General features: G+C 33.7%; 1 protein-coding gene across 4 annotated transcripts; it reads right to left on the bottom strand.

Moving 5' to 3' along the window:
• Nucleotides 1-364: 364 nt before the first annotated feature.
• LOC149786450 (four-jointed box protein 1-like) lies at nt 365-18,505 on the bottom strand. 4 transcript variants are annotated; one of them, XM_089976898.1, is made up of 4 exons: nt 18,073-18,505; nt 7,754-7,857; nt 2,913-5,503; nt 365-1,194 (listed from the first exon to the last, which is right to left on the bottom strand). In XM_089976898.1, exon 3 carries the CDS (start codon nt 4,626-4,628, stop codon nt 3,045-3,047), a length of 1,584 nt encoding a protein of 527 aa, XP_089833024.1. In that variant the 5' UTR covers nt 4,629-5,503; nt 7,754-7,857; nt 18,073-18,505; the 3' UTR covers nt 365-1,194; nt 2,913-3,044. The 4 variants fall into 4 exon arrangements, with proteins under 4 accessions (XP_089833024.1, XP_089833022.1, XP_089833021.1 ...); XM_089976896.1 differs by lacking the exon at nt 7,754-7,857; XM_089976895.1 differs by lacking the exons at nt 7,754-7,857; nt 18,073-18,505 and adding an exon at nt 6,668-7,252.
• Nucleotides 18,506-21,447: the final 2,942 nt, after the last annotated feature.

Genomic DNA, 21,447 nt, shown 5'->3' with positions numbered 1-21,447 from the left:
ATAAAAATATATATATCCTTGAATTTGTATATTTACCCAACTTGAAGTTGTTGTGACCAACATATATAAAGGGTTGTTTCACACTTTACAATTTTGGAGAAAGCATAAGTATGCATTTGTTATGTAAAGAAAGAAAGAAAGAAAGAAAGAAAGAAAGAAAGCAAGAAAGAAAGAAAGAAAGAAATAAAGCTTAGATTTTATGTTCTCAAATTTTATGCCGGGGTATTAAAACACAGCAGAAACATAAAAATCATAAAATTAAAGTCAGATTAGGAAAGGAATCCAAAACTTAGTTTCAGGAAGATGCGTCTAAGCTCTCTGTCATTTCGACTATAGAAATAAAAAATGTATGAAAAAATGCAAGTTCTGTGAAATGTTTATTTTGTGTCCAAGTGAAAACAAAAGAAAAATGAAATGTTTTCAAGTGTGTGTTTATAAATTTGAATTGATACAAATACCATCTGTATATATCGATGTATATGTCTGTTCATTAAATTGAACAATGTCATTGGTAAATCTAACTTGTGCGAGAATATCAATGTGTGAAAAGATTGACGTACACTTTGAGTGACAGACGAATATATCCGTGATCGATCCTAATTCTCACTTGAAAAAGAAATGCTGGTAAATAAAGTTAAAAAATATGGTATTTCAGATTTCAAATAAAGACTGATTATATTCAACTATAGGCTTATTATTTTCGCCTCTTAGAATCAAGCATTGTCTGCTTTTTAAAACCAAGCCCGTCATCTTTAAGATAATCTCTCTTTAAGTATCATATGGGCTAATATTGGATCGTATGTCTGGGACAATTCTTAAATGTATGTTAAGAAACTAGATCTATACATCCGCGACCCTGAATACTGCATTTTTTATTATTTTTTTTTTTTTTGTTGCGCTCGGTGAGATTGTTATCTGAATTACAATGCACTTGCCAGTATAATTAACAATTTGTTGAAGAAGGCAAGCTCAGAATATCTTCACCTGAACACGATTTGCAAACCAAATTTCTAATCTATTGAAAGACCTGGCACGTGTGATGAATCAGCTGTTTAATACTGTGGGTTGTCCCGACCGTTGGCTGTAATTCTTGTTCGTGCGTACAGATGCGTCCTCACAATTAGAAATTTCCTTCCAACAAGTACAACTTCGTCCATCGGACATGCCTCTTGACACCGTACGGTGAGCTCCTATCTGAAAATTCAACATTAAAAGATTTCACTTGAATTATATTTGTGACAAATCATACCTTCTCTGTCTGTCTGTCTGTCTGTCTCACCCACCCCTTTACAAGTCTAACTAACACATATTGGTGAAGGAAGAAATTTAAATACGAAAAAGTCTACTGATAATATTGGAGAGGACACTGCGTAAATAAGGTAACTTGTAGGAAGTCTTCTGTTGGCTTCTGGAACATGAAGAATACAATCCTTCTCCTTACGATTACGCTATGTTTTTTAATGTTTTATTTGCGGGGGTTTTAAGAGCCATGTATATATTACAAAACGTAAGAACACAAAACAGTCTTCAATTAGATTTTCAGGCAAAATTATATCATTTTTAAAACTGAAATAATAATTAGGCAATATTTTCATTTATTTTGAGACAGGTCTCATCATTCCAGGAATCGCAACAGTGGCAAACTCTTCTGAGAAGAAAAAGCAAGTTCAGATTGGACCTTGACTTTATGAAATATTGTAAATAAAATGATCCAATTTTATGAAAATCAATCGCTAGAATTATATAATTGTTATCATGGCAAACATTTTCAAAACGTTTGATTATTTCACAGGGGCAGAGTAGCCCAAAACGGAAAGTTTCGTGAAAATATTATAAAAACGTCAGTGATGTTAATCAAGGAAACAGGTAGACCGACAGTCACATGGTCAGACGGTAATTAAGTGAGCGCATATGCCCATTGATGCACATTATGGATATTGTTGTGAAGATACATATTTAGTCGCATACTCTTTTCAATATTCACACTTTCTCTATATTTCATTAGGTAACCTCCAGCTGGAGAGAATATATATATATATATATATATATATATATATATATATATATATATATATATATATATATATATATATATATATATATATATATATATATATATATATATATATATATATATATATATAACGGATTGCATGTTACGATCCAAGTGCATGTTGTAGGCTTGGGTTGTGATGGGTGGATCAGTTAGGGGCTGAGGGGTTTGAGATAATATAGCTAATATATGAATCGCAAAGGTGTTGAAATAAAAGTTTATCTTTGTATTATTATTATTATTATTATTATTATTATTATTATTATTATTAATGCTACTAGTACTTATACTACCATTACAACAACAACATCATTAGCAACAAGTAAAGCAAGTTGTAAAGACAACAGTAACTTTTCAAAATATGGCCATCAATACTAAGTTCCATTCTTAATAGTTAACCGAGGCTTTTATTTTAGTTTGACCAAATAGTTAAACATTACAGTTTGCTGAAAGCTGTGAATGAAAAATCTAAAAGTTGAAACAATGTTATCTAATTCTCTTGCTCGCCTGCCCATTATACACATACACGTATTTTTTAACATAAAGATTTTGTAATAAATTTTGGATGCGTCTTCAATGCTGAGAAGAAGAAGAAAACAGGAGAGAAAGGAAGTAATAAATGAATGTATGATCACAAGTGACATTTACATTTACTGTCTTTTTATTTATAATAATAATAATAATAATAATAATAATAATAATAATAATAATAATAATATTATTATTATTATTATTATTATTATCTTTATTATTATTATTAATAAAACTTATTATTATTAATAATATTATTATATTATTATTATATTATTATTATGATATTATTATTATTATTATTATTATTATTATTATTATTACTGACCTCTGATGTATGAACAGCCAGTTCGAAAGGACCTTTGTGTGTGTGAGGCAACTTGGTGGGTCTGCATCATTCCATAGCTTTATTCTTTCTGTCTACACGCATTAGCAACTTTCCCTTCACTTACACGTAAGTCTAACCACTGTAAACGCTTTTACATTTTTGTATTTGTTTGTAAACATCCACCAGACGAATTTGAAGAATCTCCTTGTTTTTGTGCGGAATTCTAGGTAACATATTATACAAGGGTTCGTATTTTTGAAATTCACTTTGAACACTTTCTCCTACATCTCCATATTTATATAATCGTTCTATAGCATCGACAGTACTTTTCCGAAACACACATATGGAATCCAACAAGCCTTTAAGATACGATTCGTATCTTTCTAAAAGTCGGTAACCATGAAAAAGTCCCGACTCGTTGTCCAGAAACACGAAGCTGCCTGTTCTCTTTGACTTTTCTAAATTATGAACAGGTTTGGACATCATCTTGTCATTCCATTGTTTATTGACGATATTGTTTACGACTCTGTCCGGATTGGCCAACAAGTAATCGAATATTATCAGATCAGACCACTGAATAAGGTCGCACATTTCTTCCCTGGTCTGCTTAAGAAATAAATCCTTGGTAGGGTGTAATTTCTTGTCATTATCTCGCAGTTCTTTCGGAAGGTAGACTGGAACGAGGTCTTCAATCCATTTAGATATTATTATAAGTTTGTTTTCTGACCACTTGGCAAGTTTTATGTCACTGGCTACCCTTTGCCACTGTGCACTGTTTAAATCAACCCTGAGCAAAGTTGTCGGAGGCGAATAGTTCATACCCAGTACTTTGCCCAAGAAATGGGAGTATATTTCTCCTTGCATCAACTCAGTATTGAATCTGTATCTAACGCACGCTTTTGTGGAGTCGTTAAAGGTTACAAGCCGATTTTGCATACTTCCGCACCCCTCTTCTATATTTACAATAGGTACATTCGCAACCTTTTGCCTCCATAATAGACAATCTTTATCCGTAAATCCATCCGCTGACCGGTCTACTGCAGATGATGAGCAGAATATGTCGCTGACGTATAATGATGTGCTTGCTTCGGTACCTTTTCTATCTGCTAAAGAAGAATTCCTTGCATCAAAAGAATGGTCAGTATGTTCAGTGTCACTGTAACTCGGATAATTCTGCCGTTCTGGGCCGTCTAAAGTTCTAAACTGTTTATTCCTGGCAGTATTATTAGATGGCTTAGAAAGTCCTCCTTGTTCCTGTTCTGCTTCAGATTGTATAAAATTAGTACTTGCTATATTGTTCGATCCACTCTGAGTTGGAAATGGATTTGCATTTAGAACACGGTTTATATCATTACTTTCTTTCTTCGTACTCAAATACTGATCAATATGTACACTAGGTTCAATACCTGTGCTATTCATATGTTCTTGTACCTTTGAGCCGATTAGAACATCGTGTTGAAAAGTCGCTTCATTGGGATTCTTAGTATGTGAAATATTGGATTTAGTATCGTTTGATTCCTGGTGAAAATGATTTTTAATGGTAGCAGATGATAACTGTGTTGTGTCCACACCAGCTATATTTTCCGGCTCATGTGGTATATACGTCAAAGGTATGTGTATGCTGTCGTCTTCTGGTACGGAAGGCATCATAGTTGCCGGCAGGTGAACAAACAATCCCACCAGCAGACTAAAAATAAGTGTCGAATGGTTCACCATCTTCAACTGAGTTCTTCAGAAATATGGAACAGCCTATTTCCAATGCATCTTTCAATCTTGAGGTATTACCTGACGCAAGATAGTTTCTTCATTAATAATGTGTTCACTGAATTTAAAGCCTGTAATATGAACTGCTAAGCTATCCCGTAACATAACCTACAATATACCGTCTTACTGAATACATAACTTAACGAAGTGCGACATAACCTACAATATACCGTCTTACTGTATAAATAACATTACGAAGTGCGACATAACATCCACTAATTATGTCGATACTTCCCGTGTCATCTATCGGTCCCAAAAGTATATAGCAAATATGATAAACATCGTACAGTCAATTTAAAAAGGACAAATCATCTGATTCATTTCAAGCATGGCTTTGGTGTAGAGATTTCCTTATAAAGTAGTCCTGATTTTTCGCGATCGCTGGCGTATAAATATCTTCTGATTGTATAAGGGGTGTGTGTGTGTCTGAACAATAAGCGCACACAAAGGATAGTTACAAGTTTCAGTTCACGGTCATTGCTTATAACAACATCTATTGTTAGAGCTGACATCCACTTCAATTGATGAGCCTCAACCAAGACAAACATACATGTCAGATGTGCCCGTAGGCTCAGTTTACCGCCTGAACGCCCTTAAGGTTTTTCTTCCAAGACATTTGCTATCAAAAAGACAATCTGAGGCACAAATCTGAGAATGTTTGGTGTCTATCGTTCCAAGGGTAAGTGTGCAGTAATAGTTGTTGTTCGTTAACTAACGTCAAATTTATTTAACTCCACTTAATGCCTTGACCAGTATAAAGAAAAAGAAGCCTATTGGCACGGCTTGCTCAGTTGTCCCCATAACGTGAAGCATCAGCTGTCTGCTGTCTGGAAAGAGAACAATAAATAAATCATGTTGTGTCTCTTGTATCGTATTCAGCAGTTATCATTACACCGTACACAACTGTTCTGCTGTTCTGTCCAGTTATGAAAATGTTTTCTTTAAATTATGTTTTCTTTTTTACGTCTTATCTGTTTAGTGTACATAGGCTATTCTGCTTCAAATTTTTTAATTTTTAATTTATGTTAGCGTTCGACAGTTTCTCTGTCTGACCGAACGTTAAAAATGATTCAAAGCAAACGTAAGAGATGATGGTGCTGCTGATAATGGTGATTATTAACTAATATTATAAATATAATTGTATTGTTGAAGTGGTGACAGAAATAGTAGTGGTGGTTTTGTTGATCTATTCGTCCTCGTCTCTGATATCACAAAAAGGCAAACGTGACGGTTTCAGGCCTTTCCTGCTATCAGGAAACGTTTGGAATCTCTCTCTCTCTCTCTCTCTCTCTCTCTCTCTCTCTCTCTCTCTCTATATATATATATATATATATATATATATATATATATATATATATAGTCTCGTACTTGCTACAAGAACCGCTTAGGTTGCCTAGTGGTTAAAGCGTCCACCTCGGATGAGGGAGATCGCGGGTTCGAACCCCGGCCAAGCCATATCAAAGACTTACCAAAAAAATGGTACTGTCAGCTGCGCTCAACATTATGATGTTAGAGTTAGGACTGGTCGGCCTGGTCTAATGATAATGTGACTGGGTGGGACATCATGCTACATATCTGCGGTATGATGCCCCAGTGCTAGACATCACTATAGACCAGTGTTTCTCTTTACCCTCATTTGCACTTCAGAGACCCCCACATTTTTAATTTGACCCCCAGTTTTGATACCAAAGTTTGTTTTTCACACAGTCTGACCCCAATTTTGACACCAAGGAGATTTTTTACTCTCAGTCTTTCACCCCTAGGGGATACACTGCTATAGACTGTCACACTGCAGACATCGTAGCGATATGACTGAAATTTTTTTAAAGCTACGTTAAAAATCCAAATCACACACATACTTACTTCAAGAGAGGAAAGATGTATAGGTGAAATTATGCAATATACATATAGCTTACATTCTTGGCGGAAGGGTTACAACGATAATATTTTGGTTAGGATGAACTCTACAGCTTAAATCTTCACCAGCTTACCTGAAGTCTGAAATTGTCCTTCCTGTGTAAATATCCAATACCCGTGACATTGGAATGAGTGAAGACAATATCTTGATATAAATATTTAATCCTAGGAATCGAATTATATTTATTTTCATAAGTGTACTGTCTACGTATGACACATGGGTCCAAATTCTAGAAGGAAAAGTCCATCGTCGTAAGATAAATCCACAGCCGAAATCCACTATCTCCGCTTTGTATTAGACACAATAATACATGTATAATACAGGTGTATACAGCCACAACGTCTTTCACCATCAAATGCAACCCATGTGGTCATCCATATTTACTCCAGACATCAAGGGAAGCTTACCGTGTATAAACTGATAGACATCAAAAGGGAGAAAATGTTATCTTTTACCTGGTTATAACGAGGCCGTTTAGCGACAGAGAAAAAGCTCCTTTTGGAGTGGTGCGCAGCTTTTCGATGTATTAATTGTCGTTGTTGGGCCTCAGTGCGCATGCGTTACTCTCCACAGTGGCATAGAAAACCACTTTACAGAGTAATTTGACTGAGATTAGTATGTGTAATCCCAACAGAACTTTATTTAAGATGTTTGCCTACACACGTAACATAATGCTTGGCAAATAGAACGATATTACAGAAAATGAAAGGCATAAACCTAATGCAGCTTGAGTTGAATCTAGTCAGATGAATTTGGGAAATAGGGCACTCGGTACACTATTACAAAGGTTTCGTGTCATGAATAAATCCATGAATTATTTATTGCGACGACGACGACGAATATATATATATATATATATATATATATATATATATATATATATATATATATATATATATATATATATATATATATTGCTAGATCACGTAATGTTCTTAGCATTAGAAAATCAGGATCAGAAAAAGACGCGAAGCTGTCTGATGCTGACAAAACTACGTGATCTATCAAACAAAATTCAATTACTATGATAATTATATTTTTGTTACATACCTATCAATTGTCAGATAATTTCATGCATACATAACTGAAGACAAAATAAATTGAATAAAATTTAATCCTCTTTAATGTGAACTTTATTTGAAATCATAAATATAATTACATTTTCATCAGCTGAATATTGCAGTTTATGAATGAAGTGCATGTAGTTCCAGCAGCATTGGAGAGTATGGCGATATGGAATCAGAAAACGTCAGCATCCTGCTTCTGGGAAATGACAGTAAAATTCAGGCCCTTTCTTGAGTAAGAAAAGTTATGGGTACAGTAAAAAGAAATGCAATAAATAATGCAGTTTAACTATTCAGCGGTCAGGAAAATGTACCTGCCAATTTATGATGCCAATGTGACTATTTAGGAAAGTGTACCTGGCAATTTATGATGCCAATGTGACTATTTAGGAAAGTGTACCTGACAATTTATAATGCCAATGTGACTATTTAAGAAAATGTACCTGGTAATTTATAATGCCAATGTGACTATTTAGGAAAATGTACCTGGCAATTTATAATGCCTATGTGACTATTTAGGAAAGTGTACCTGACAATTTATAATGCCAATGTGACTATTTATGAAAATGTACTTGGCAATTTATGATGCTAATGTGACTAATTTTTCCCCTCTCACTATGTTAATATAACTACTACTACTACTGCTATTACTACTTCTACTACTACTACTAATAATAATAACATATAATAATAATAATAATAATAATAATTATTATTATTATTATTATTATTATTATTATTATTACTACTACTACTACTACTACTATCGAAACAACAACGTTGACAGCAACAGAGTGAGCATTTCTGCGTCTTTTCCCCCAAAATGCAGCGTTTTCAAAGGGTCTGAAAATTTGTGGTTGAATCGACAATTTTGCGTATGTTCTCGTCATTTGGAAATGATATGATGTACACAATGATTATAATAATCAAGTACAGAAGGATAAAGTCAGGAGTCATGAAAAGATTGCAGAACCGCCTCGCGCTTGTGGTAAATGGATTTTGTGTGGCTATTTATTTGTATAAAAAAAAATTGCTAAGTTAAGCAGATGTGACAACCTTGCTAGGACGACAAAACAACAGAACCTATAACAAGAACAAGGACAAGGACGATAATAATATAGCTGTAGTAGGATTTAAAACAGCAGATATTGTTGCTGTTATTTGTGTTGTGAGTTTAACGCCATTTTTCTGCACATGATAGGCTATACTACTACTACTTCTACTACTACTACTACTACTACTACTACTACTACTACTAATAATAATAATAATAATAATAATAATAACATTATTAATAAATAAATATTGTCATGAATAATTAAAGGTCTCAAATTAAGACTTTATACATTAGTTCATTGCTAACTTTTGAAGTTTTGTTTTTGCAATTTTTCTTTCCTTTGCAATAAATGTTCAATTTCGATCATAATAAGGTAGTGTTAACACTCAAAGTTAACAGGGGTAATTCCCAATATGTCTGAATGTTTTTGTCAACAAAACAAAGCATCGTTCTTATTCGGTGTGTTTATGGCTCACAAAAAGCAATTTAAAGAAATGTAAATGTTCAGAAACAGTCTTATAAATATTTTTTCCTGCAGCAAAATATTTTTTAACTTTGAAAATATGCCATGCATGTAATGACAAGTCTAGTTAATATCGACATTATTTGAGGTATGCAACGAGCAGGGAATGGTAAGAAAATTCAAGTGTTCATAGCATAGTCTAAATATCTTAGCTACAGTCGAATCCATTTTCACGTAAATTCGTGCAACATACACTGATTATAAGGATTTTAGAGTGATTATTATCGTCGTGCTTTTACCACGCATAAAAAAAGCCGTAGATCTTTCTAATTTCCGCCAAAAACACATTTCGTCCAAAGGACAGAAGAGCGGTAATGTTTATTCGGACATAGAGTTTGTGGCTTAGCGTGAACAAAGAGATGCCATTCATGGGCCCAAAATCATTTTCAATTAAGATTTTTGTTAGCTACTAGTCTACGAGCACAAAAGAAAAAGTGACGCTATTAAGTCGATATAAGAAAAAACTTTAATTGGGAAGTTTGTTTTTCATTTCGGACAGAGAGTAAACATTCCCGTATTGACCTGTTAATTGGTGGAATTCAATAGTACCAGCTACTTCAAATCCGAAATTGATGGATTTTTTCAAAAATTCAATTATCGCCAATTCTTACGACAATTCTTATTCTGGGTGATGAAAATTGTGACTCTCACGTTTCTAAGTTTAAAAGCATTGAATAACGGAGATCGATTACAGACCGTTAAACTTTTCACAGTAAATATAACCCTTTATGGGGTATATAATGACAATCACATAGGTGTCAGAGCATCATACCTGAATGGTTTGACGAATCCTCAGTGCATGTGCAATTTTGTTAGAAGCCAAAACTAGTAATCAATAGCATTGGTCCGAGCTTTACTGTAATGTGGAATACGTTCAAGTCTGAACACCAGTGGCGTAAAAATAAACATTCCTGGTCCCACCTCCATCCCCGAAAAACTCAATTCTATGGTCCCTCCCTATAAGAAAAGTTGTGTTTTGTGGGGATTCTAGGCCACAAAAAGGCATGCCCTGCTCCTGCAGTTTCGGGGGGTGCTTGGACCGATGCTACGCCAGTGCCGACTACTGGTGACCTGAGTAGGGGATCCATTAACTGTTGTGTGCTTGTGTGTCTGCATGTGTGTCTGCGAGTGTGTGTGTGTGTGTGTGTGTGTGTGTGTGTGTTTGCGATAGAGGTGTACAAATGTTATAAATTGGTTTATCCAAATGTATCACATGTAAGAACAATTTAGAAATAATAATTGTTATCAAAATGTATTGTTTTTTTCGTTTGTTTTCATATTTATTTATTTATTTATTTATTTATTTATTTATTTATTTACATATTTATTTATTTATTATTTATTTATTTATTTATTTATTTATTAAGGGCAACTCGCACAATTTGCTTCCTTGATTGCTCAAGCAACACTTAATATTACACTGTGTCCAATTGGCCATGTAGAATGTCTTTCAGATTGCCAAAAGCGGTATTTTTTCTGAAATTGTTCGTTTTGCAATCAGGGACTCAGAAATAAATTATTCGTATTTCCTTTGCCATAACTGATTATTATAGACATTTTGGTAATTCACTCTTAGCCGATTTGATTTGATTGCAAAAGTCCTTTGCTTGTAAGAACGAGGTCTAAATCAAGTGCTATATCCGATATACTCTCAAAAAGAAATACTATCCATTTCAAAAATATCTCGTAGATTCGATTACGTTTCACGTTATCAAATTACAAATAGAAGGATTCACTCTGCACTGAACAAGTGCTACAAGCATCACTGTATATAATAATATGTACATGTTCAAATACACAAAACAAGGTTTTCTAATAGATTTTAAGATTCATATTCCAATTTTCGCACAAGACAGAGGTACTGGTATAAACCTACCTCAGGAGTCCTGACAAGTAAATAAATGTTAAAATACATGTCAAGTATGTTTTCCTTATTTACAGTATACTAAAATTGCAGGTCTTCTAAAGACAATTCTTCTGCATATATATACGTTTTCCCAAGGCAAGAAAGCATCTTTCTTATTACAAATAGTTTGAAGCTTTGAAAATGATTTTTAAAAAATCAAGATTTCATAGTTTAAGATAGACATCAATGGTAGTATATATATATATATATATATATATATATATATATATATATATATATATATATATATATATATATATATATATATATATATATATATACTACTCACGAGGCCAGCGCTGAAGAAACCTGGTGCTGAAAGACAATTACAAACGTTTACACTTATATGAAACTTACATGTGTAACAACGCTTTCATGATTTGTGAGCTACATGTTCCGTTTTTCTTTTCTTTCTTAACGCAAGAAGCTAAACGTGTATTTGAGAGGGAAAAAAATGTTCACACCTCTTTACATTATGAATCTGACAGGTTTTATTTATCGAAGTTAGATTAGGAAAAACGATTTCAGTAAAGACGTGACAAAAGATTTACAATGGTTTGAAAACAAAATGTATGTGTTTCTGTATTTTTATAATGTTTACCATTAAGAGTTCTTTACAAGCACTTACAATTCATATAAATGAATAGAGTCGTAGATTGTATCGTGTGATTCGAGTGCATTTCGAAATTGATATGCAGCGATAGCTTGAATAAGAGAAAGGCAGTTTCACGCTTCGTAGCTCCGAATAAAGTTAAAAAGAATATGCATTGATTCTGTTCTCTATTTGATATTAAAATCACCAAAAGTAGATTTTAACTGGTCGTGGAATTCTGCAAACATTATAACGAGTTAAATTAATAAAGGGAATTGTTGTTGCATTCTTAGCAGGTTGATTAAGATGATACTGTAGATGTTTGGAATTTATTTCGTGTGGTGTAAAAATGTAAGTGTTAGAGATGCAAAATGTGTGCGTTCGATACGTATATCTATGGGTATAATATACAAAAAGACCTTTCTATTTTTATTTCAGTTTATGTTATACTTATCATCTGAATTTGTTTTATTTTATATTTTATTTAATTTAATTTAATTTAATTTAATTTAATTTCACTTTATTTTATTTCATTTTTGGTACAAGATCACCTGGCGAATTTACAATGGAAGCGTAAATGCAAGCATTATTTTTTTAAGATTCTTCCTCTTTTTCCACTTCACTCTCTTTTGTTATTCTTTCTTGGCCTATTTCAGTAAAGGTGTGAAAATAATAGATCCCTTTGGAGAAATGAATGATTTACTCATGAAGAAAACACCCCACAACCCTGCATTAATCTTACTGATTGCCGTTGAAAGATTTATTGCCAAGTTTTGTAAATTCATAACCCCATACATTATATAAAAACAGTTCAATAACAACTTTTATGTCTTGAATTATGATTGCATGAGATGTTTAAAACAGATGTTTGTCATAAATAATGCATACATTCATGATTTGCCATTCAGGGATATTTAGAACTCCTCAGTTATCTCCGCTAACAGCTATTCACATTTAGCATTTAGAACCGTAAGCAAATAAAGATATTTTGGGCCAGTTTATTCATAACAATGAATCCAGTCCAAATTCAATGGAAGCCGATTAATTTGGTATGCCCATATAGATGACCCTTTCTGTTTACAAATAATTAATTTAGTTCAGACCAAAGTGCCCTTCCAAAAGGAAGTAACCCATCCACTCATTTTACCACGTCAATCGGTGTAATAAAGAACTGGGTCTGGACAGATTTTTGACACTATTCCTTGAGCAGGTTTATGGATAGCAGGACAAGTCCAGACCCAATTTAAGGTCCAGACTAAATGTGTTTATTTCTCAACATTAGGTTTGGGTTTCTTTAATAGGTAGATGGATCAATTTTGACTAGCGAATTTCGACATGGCGCACTTGGATGGGATATAAACAGCTCTAGTCACATTACATTGTATAAAGTATTAGAAACTCTCAATCGATCGATCGACCTACCGAGACAGACAAACAGACAGAGAGATATGGCAATCGTCCTAATGGGGACATAAGTCACAACGTGCCTATGCCTATAATATCATCAACAAAGATCAACGTTGAAAGGATGGAAGGGTCAAACATATTTACACCGTCCAAAATGAAGAAAACTGAAACATCCTTAGGCCTAATAAAGTCACTATTGCGGTAGAGGGAAGGAGATAAAACAGAAACGCCATCGTAACGATAAAGTTTGAATCTTAAGTCTTAATCTATAGGAATTAATGCATTATATTCTAATTTAGAAACTGCGAATCGCCTAAATTCAAAACAAGAAAGCAGAACAGTTCAGCAGATACAGAAATCGAAATCACAGTTTGGTCACATAATTATTGAAGTGAAAGTAACTCTGTGTCTGATCTCAGGGTGTTGCCACGTCGTTTGATTTCTACACAGTGCTTGCATAACATGTCGGTATCGTTTACTTTATTATCCTGATTAAAACAGTGTTTAAACAGTGTATGTGTTGCTTTGGCAAACATCTCAACAGGTCTGCAATACTACTGATATTAAAACATAAACAAGTCGAAGGTGCACAATATATGATGATATAAACCAAAACAGTTTAGATTATCATGACAGTAGAAACTTGATATTATGAACATAGATTTTCCTCCTATTATTTCAGAAGAATTCTTGAGTACATGTTTCCATTCCTGGCAAGGTAAAAGAAAAACACATCAGAAGGATCTATGTATCCATTCAAATGGGAATAATTGTTCATATATTGTGAGTTTGATAAGACAAATAGTGCCAACGATGTCAAGATCTGACAGTAGGTAAAAATGAATATATATATATATATATATATATATATATATATATATATATATATATATATATATATATATATATATATATATATATATATATATATATATATATATATGTGTATATATATATATATATATATATATATATATATATATATATATATATATATATGTATATATGTATGTATATACACACATACATACATACATACATACATACATACATACATACATACATACATACATACGTACGTACGTACGTACATACATACATACATACATACATACATACATACATACATACATACATACATACATACATACATACATGATCAGCTATATTCAATTAACTAGTTGTAATGTCGTCTCTGGAAATTAATAAGATCGGCACATTATACTAAACGCGTATTGTCATCATCTCTGAATGATAGATGGATATAAATACTGGTGAATGGCAGATAATGAATGTGGGCATAATTTAAGATTATCATCTCTTGTGGAACATTTGAATTGATTGATGGTACACTGTCAACGACAACAAGTGACATTATGAAATATATGAATGGAAAGGAACCTCGGCATATTTAACATTCAGAAACGCCAAGTATGAACTGTATTAGAGAGGAAATCCAAACTTGCTTGTGTTCTAAACCAAGTGCTTGATAGTGACCTGTCTAAAATGTGAGTACACCTACCTGAAACTTAATAAAAGGACCTAAATTGGAAACATCGTATTACACAGCAGGGGCAGCTAAATTGTGCTGTCATACTTATATAATGATAAAATTTAGTGTCGAAACATCAGGCATGATAGTTTGCTTCCATAATACTCTGATGATTTTTAAAAACTGGGTTTTATGTTTTAATGATGGAGGAAAAATGGGATAAAATGCAGGCATAAAAGTCTCTCATACTTAAGAAAATACTTTTTAGAAATATTTTTCAACCGCACATTTTATAATCGGCAACTAAGAAATGATAGATGGGGAACATTTACTTATAATAACAAGTGCAATTCAACCGACAACGCAAACATGACAACTGGAAGTTCCGGAAGACAACATCACAAATATATTCGTCCTCTACTAGTAAAATGTGAACCGTTTATCTGAAAAATTTTAAAAATAATTTCTCCTTAAATTCTAGACCAGCGGTATGCATATTTTAGAGCTGTAATAAATAAAATAAACTCTATCGATTCAGTCCACATCTTTTGCCTTAGTCTAGATTGACCCCTTGAGTTGTTTTATCAAGGATCCTACCGTCATAGCTTGTTCAGTTATCAGCTCCTTTTAAATATATTTAGTGGGTTGATCCTTCGTGCTCGCGGTGAATGTGATATGATCAAACGTGGCTATTTACACTCTAAGCGTTGTCGATATTTATCGCTTTTAAATACATGTAATGAAGTATTTAACCCTACCTATTCTGACGATTGAAATAAATCGTTACTTTAAACTGATCATAACATAATGGTAAAATTCTTGGTTTCGCATTCTTTATTACTGATGTAGAAGTATGCTTATTAAACAATTGCTGGACTGATTTAATCCTTTTTCTGAAAAAAGTTTCGCATCTAGATAGCTGTAAAACAGTGTTATCTCATCGATGTTTTGTTCTGCGTTTTTGTCCGTTTCATGAAAATACAGATGCCATCAGGTTGTACATTTTCTTGTTCGTTTGTTCTGTAGCAACTTATTCACACATAATTGTCGAAGTGGATACAATTATATTCGATCATCGACACGAAGCTGACGAGGTTATCCTTAGTGCTTTGAGTCACCATAAAGAGTCGCTTCATCACAGGGACGCCATTAAACATTTTTTTTTGGGGGGGGGGGGGCAAAACTTGATTGGGAGAAGGATAAAACTTAATTCATGCAAATATCAACGCGCTGGCTCAGGCTGAATAACAGATTAGAGAGATAGTAATAGCAGGGACGTCATTTCAATTTTTTGGGGGTGGGTGGGCAAAACCTGACGGGCTTGTTAATTTTCATATATAGGCTACAGCAAGTTTACAGCACGTGCAAATTCGGGGTTGGGTGGGGTGGGGTCAAAAGCCCCCTCCCCCCAAATGTCGTCCCTTCTTCATCCTATGAGGAAGACCGTAGTTTTCGAGTAGACATCTAACCTATGTGCTTAGTTATAACTCGAGACAAGCTGCAAACTGTACAGAGATCTGCCGTCACGTGACACGCCTGCAGATCTAGGTCTATGCACTTTGTTCAGGACAATCACTAGAATAAACAACATAGACCCTGATCTGCTTTTGCTCAAGAAGCACGGTCACCTTTCTACTTCTACTTACATTATATATATATATATATATATATATATATATATATATATATATATATATATATATATATATATATATATATATATATATATATATTAATGTAAAGTATATTTCTACATTCAAATATAAATTAAAGAATCCTTGCATCTTGTGAAGCTAGTTCGATAATATGGATACTTACTATATATATATCGTTTGGCAATCAAGATTTATCCTTCTCCGATTTCCTCCATCGATTTCGAATATAACGTACGAGTGTGATGAGAGATAAAATCGCTAATAAAACAATTTATAGATTTTATTTAATCTAGGGCTTCGGCCAAAACGTTGTAATGTTTTAGTGAGACGCTGCATATCGAATGGAATCAGATTGTTTTAAGTCCAGTTAACGATAATTGCACGAATGATGTGGAAATATATTCGAAAGATAACATTACTTTAAATCAATTTCAGATATTAAAAGTTTGTTTTTACATCATTATATATGGAACAAAAGAACATCGTATCTATCTGAGATGCCAGACATGAAAGTAATCATCATTACGTTTTCGAACTGGGTGAAATACAAATATATATTACACAGTAATCACACAAATTAATTTAAAGAGAACCCTATAACTGTATGGTGCATGTTTTATGATATTGATCTAAAGGTTGGAGTCAATAATAAAACGGTTTCTTTAATCCTTAAAGCGTTTATAGGAAACACTGCTAAATTAGTCGTCACAAATTTAACTATTATCATACTGTATAATGCCCTGATTATTTCTAAAGTTGTATTTTTATAAACAAAGGTAGGTGAATATTTTCTTCGTAATTCTCAATATTGCGGACAAGAAATAATAAAATGGAATTCCTTTTCGAGATAAAAGTTAGAAATTTGAGAATATTTCTTCATAACAAATATTTACATATCCTCTTTGCTACCTCTGATTGGCAACTTCCCCACCCTATGCACTGTGATTATATAACAAACATTTCTCTTCTAACAATTCTAGACATCTTTGACAAGTGAATTCTACTCCCAATGGTCTATAGGACGCAGTCTTTCCATCGACTTAATCTCATCCTGCAGCTTTTTCCTAAAAATATCCTCACATCTCTGACTGAACTATCTGAGAAAGGTATTTCATCATTTACGCCCTGCGTACATCAAACGTTGCCACATTCAAATGAAAATAGAAGCTCTTTAACATTCTTATGTTAGCTCAGCAATGACCATTACCCCCCCCAACTTAAATGTAAATTGTATTTTTGATTAGGATATCTGTCTTCTAATGGTTTTTAGCATTCTTAGCCAATATTTTGATATCTTATTTTCTGCATACTAATTCTTCCTAATTCATATATATATATATATATATATATATATATATATATATATATATATATATATATATATATATATATATATATATATATATATATATATATAGATAGTCACAGTGATATATTTTCATTTAAAAGGATATTGTAAAGGTGATACTGACACAAAGTAGTCGTATGAAATAGCATCATATACACATAAATGAATATTACACATTTATCGCTTTTGTTTTGTTAAAAGAAATTCATGTACAGATTGCAGAGACACCAGGCGATTAAAGGAACACTATTGAAATATTAACGAACAATGTCACAGGTTATAGCCATACAGCTTTTACATAGAATAAAAAACAATTCCTACTCATAGCATACTAGTAAATAAACAGGACCATGCTTCAGATAACGAACCAATCCTGTATCGCAATTTTTGAACGTCAGTACTGACTGGAAATTAAGAAATGTTTGTCTACTTACATAGCCTTTTCTCTCTAATGTATCCATGTAGTTTGTTTTCCTGGCATTAATGGAGATTGTCCGGTGTCTCATAAAATCCTGAGAAGGCACTAATTTACTGTGTGAGCCAGGAATGGTCGCCCAGAGCTACTCGAGATCTAGAAATAACAACTCAGTATTGAATTTATCACTAGTGATTAAAGAGATAAAACACGCACTTCCTCAAGGGAGAATGATTGTCTACTGTCTATAAGGCGCATCACCTGTGCAACGCTCATTATCCTTCTGAAGGTTATGAAAAAATAAAGAGTTTCTCACATGCATTTGACAGTCGGTGACACGTTAGTTTTGGAATTTGCAAAGTCTAGCAAAACCTCGTTTGTTCTCTATGTGTAAACATACACACTGATACATGTTTTGCAAACATGGCACACCTTTGAGCAGACTAACATAGCTTCACGAGGTATAACAAAGGCCCTTCTTAAAATGTTTAGCTGTATTCAAATTCAATGATTCGAATCCGTGCCTGTAATAAATCTTGTTATCCTATACGTCAGATGGAGTCAGACATTAGAACGGTTATCTGATGTTGCTGATATACTGTCCAGAACGCTGCTTTTCTACAATAGGAAGCACCGTGATATCTGATTGTCCTGTATGCTAAATACAGGCAAAATGTCCTATCGATGATATTGGACAAGTATGGGACCGACATGGTATCAGATTATGATATCGAAGATTTAACTGATGTGAGCATTTTATCATTTTATCGGGTTGGTGTTCGAATTAGGTACCGAGTAGGGTACAGAGTTTTTAGAGCACATTAATTGAAATGATTGGCCAAACGTTCTCGAAATATTGCTTCTCAAAAAGTTAAACAATGATTTTTTTAAAATTGTAAACCTCAAATATAAAATCGACTACAATTTCTTTCAGGCAAATCGAATAAATATCTTTTCGATACATATGAGTGGCCATGAAAAGGTACTTTCGGTTTCTTTTGTGTAATGTCTTCTTTTCCTCCACCAACACATTATCTTCATCATCAGTCAATCACACCTAAACTATAAAATAGACTAAATAAATCTTTTAGGCAAGAGAGTAAAAATTTTTTTGAGGTAAACCTAAAATATACAATCGACTACAATTATATTTTAGGAAGGAGAATAAATATCTTTTCGAGGCATATGAGTGGCTCTGAAAAGGGTCTTTTGGTTTCTTTTGTCTAATGTCTTCTTTTCCTCCACCAACTCCTTATCTTCATCGTAACATTCTTATTCTTCTTGTTCTTCTCCATTTACTTCTCCTCCTCTTTCTCCTTCTCCTCTGTCTACTCTGTCTTTTTCTATCTTAGCGTTCCATTCTCTCATTTGTTCTTTCTCATCTATATCTTTCTTTTCCTACTTTTCATTTTCAATCAGTTCCATTAATATTTCTTTGCCTTTCTTCAGATTATTTAACTATATCTTCACACGATGTACGATATAACACCCATATTCAACAGTTACCAACATTTTCTTTCAATATCCCAAGCGTATCTGGCATCTCCTGTAATTTCATCATCTTTTCCATGTTGCTGGCCATCTTCGTTTTATTCCGTGTAGAATGGCACTAATTTTAGTTTTGATTCATTATTTGGATAATAGTGGCGTGCGCACAATTGTGCATATGCCACTAGTTTATGCCTGCACCGCAGGCTGTGAATTATTCCTGGGTGAAGGAAGCCACATCCCCCAAACATTAATACACTCAAAGAATGTTGTTTATTTAGCCTCAGGTCATGGGTATATATTAAGTCCCTAATGACGTGAATGTAGGGCTTTCATAAGAGGGAATGGATCTAACACACACTCATGTTAAAGAAATTTCAGTCCGCTCTACTGAGATGCCAGGTTTCAACCAAAGAAGAATGAGACGTCAGTCGCGATTAGTCGCGACTATGAAGTCATAGCGGGGCACCTGATATTATGGATGGGTGGGAACTGTCCCACATCTCTGTCATGGTACGAATGTTCCGGAGAGGCAAGGGGGGAAGGAACCCGGCAGATCGTGCTTGATCAACTCTAGTCCAGTTATTATTAATTGACAATATAAAAAATATCAATAATGTGTAAGCCACCTGTGTAATTAATCAAATCACTTAAACATTGTCCTAAATGATTCATAAATTAAGTTAGAATTTCGTGCACAAATTGTACGTTGTATGAAAAAACAATACCAATCCGCTAAGTCTAAATGACTCATATCATTTTGTATCACGCATTAAATGAAACCAGTATACAATTTGGATGGCGGTATCGAATTATCAAGTTAGAGCCATGGTACTGGTTTTGTCGAATTGGGATTCCATGCCAAAGTGGAATCCATAGATAAGAAGCAATTTGCTTAGTAGTCCTGAAAAGGACTGTTTAAGGCAGACGGTTAAAAGGTATTACGGCTGGTTTCCTCATCATATATCTCAGCTGCCTTCCCAGTCTGTCTATACCGCCGAGTCGGGAATGCTTCAAGCTCACGTAGTTCTGTTAAAAACTCAACGGCTTTTACTTTCTTCTTCTTCTTTCTCGACGAAATGATGCGATCGTTTCATCTTGACTGCAAAACGTCAAATCACTAAATTTTAAACGCCTTGGTCCCCTAAATATTCATGTCAGACCAGTGTTTATATAAAGGGCTGTCTTCATTTCACTCTCAAACCTACCAGAACAATTGAAGAGCCCACACAGATCGAACTTCTAATCAGAGCTTTGCGAGGTGTGATACGAAAGTTTTCTCAAACAAACAGACGGACAACCCCCTCTTCGAGATAAAAGTCAAGATAATTGCTATATCTGTAAGAAGAAGGGGCATTGGGCTACATAGTGTCCAGACCGTCAAAAAAGCAAGTCAGGTGTTAGAAGAGACAAAGTTCAAGAAACTTGTTATCATTGTCAAGAGAAAGGACATTGGTCTTCAGAATGCCCTTCAAAGCAACAAGAGCAAGAAAGAGGAAGAGAAGTGTTCAGAACAGGAAGCAGAAGAAGAGGTACCCTTCCAAAAGGAAGAACCCAGACACGTCCAGAAAGAGAAAAAAGAAAATAAAAGAAGACGAGGAGAAAGTGAGGAAGAAGAGGAAGAAAACCTTGTGAGCGTGAAGAAATTAAAAAAAAAACAGAAAGAGAGAGAGAGAGTGAACAAAGACACAGAAGAGGTCTATGAACTTTTTAAAGTGTTGTGTTGTGAATTTCATTGTAAAAATTGTACCAGAATAGATCAGAAAGAAGAACATCTCTCTCTCTTTCTCTCTCTCTCTCACACACACACACACACTGTTTTTTTGTAAATATGCAAATCTAATTTTGTTTTAAATGATCCATTTACTATCATTCCTGTTCGCACACTTTAAAATAAGTTATAATT

This window comes from Sinohyriopsis cumingii, chromosome 12 (assembly GCF_028554795.1).
Source record: "Sinohyriopsis cumingii isolate HCF-2022 chromosome 12, ASM2855479v2, whole genome shotgun sequence".
Classification (NCBI taxonomy): Eukaryota; Metazoa; Mollusca; class Bivalvia; order Unionida; family Unionidae; genus Sinohyriopsis; species Sinohyriopsis cumingii.
Note: the sequence above shows the minus strand (reverse complement) of the source record. Positions and strands in the feature narration are given on the sequence as shown.

Coding starts and splice junctions, on each gene's coding strand:
- LOC149786450 (XM_089976898.1), bottom strand. CDS start 4,628: ATGGTGAACCATTCGACACTTATTTTTAGTCTGCTGGTGGGATTGTTT.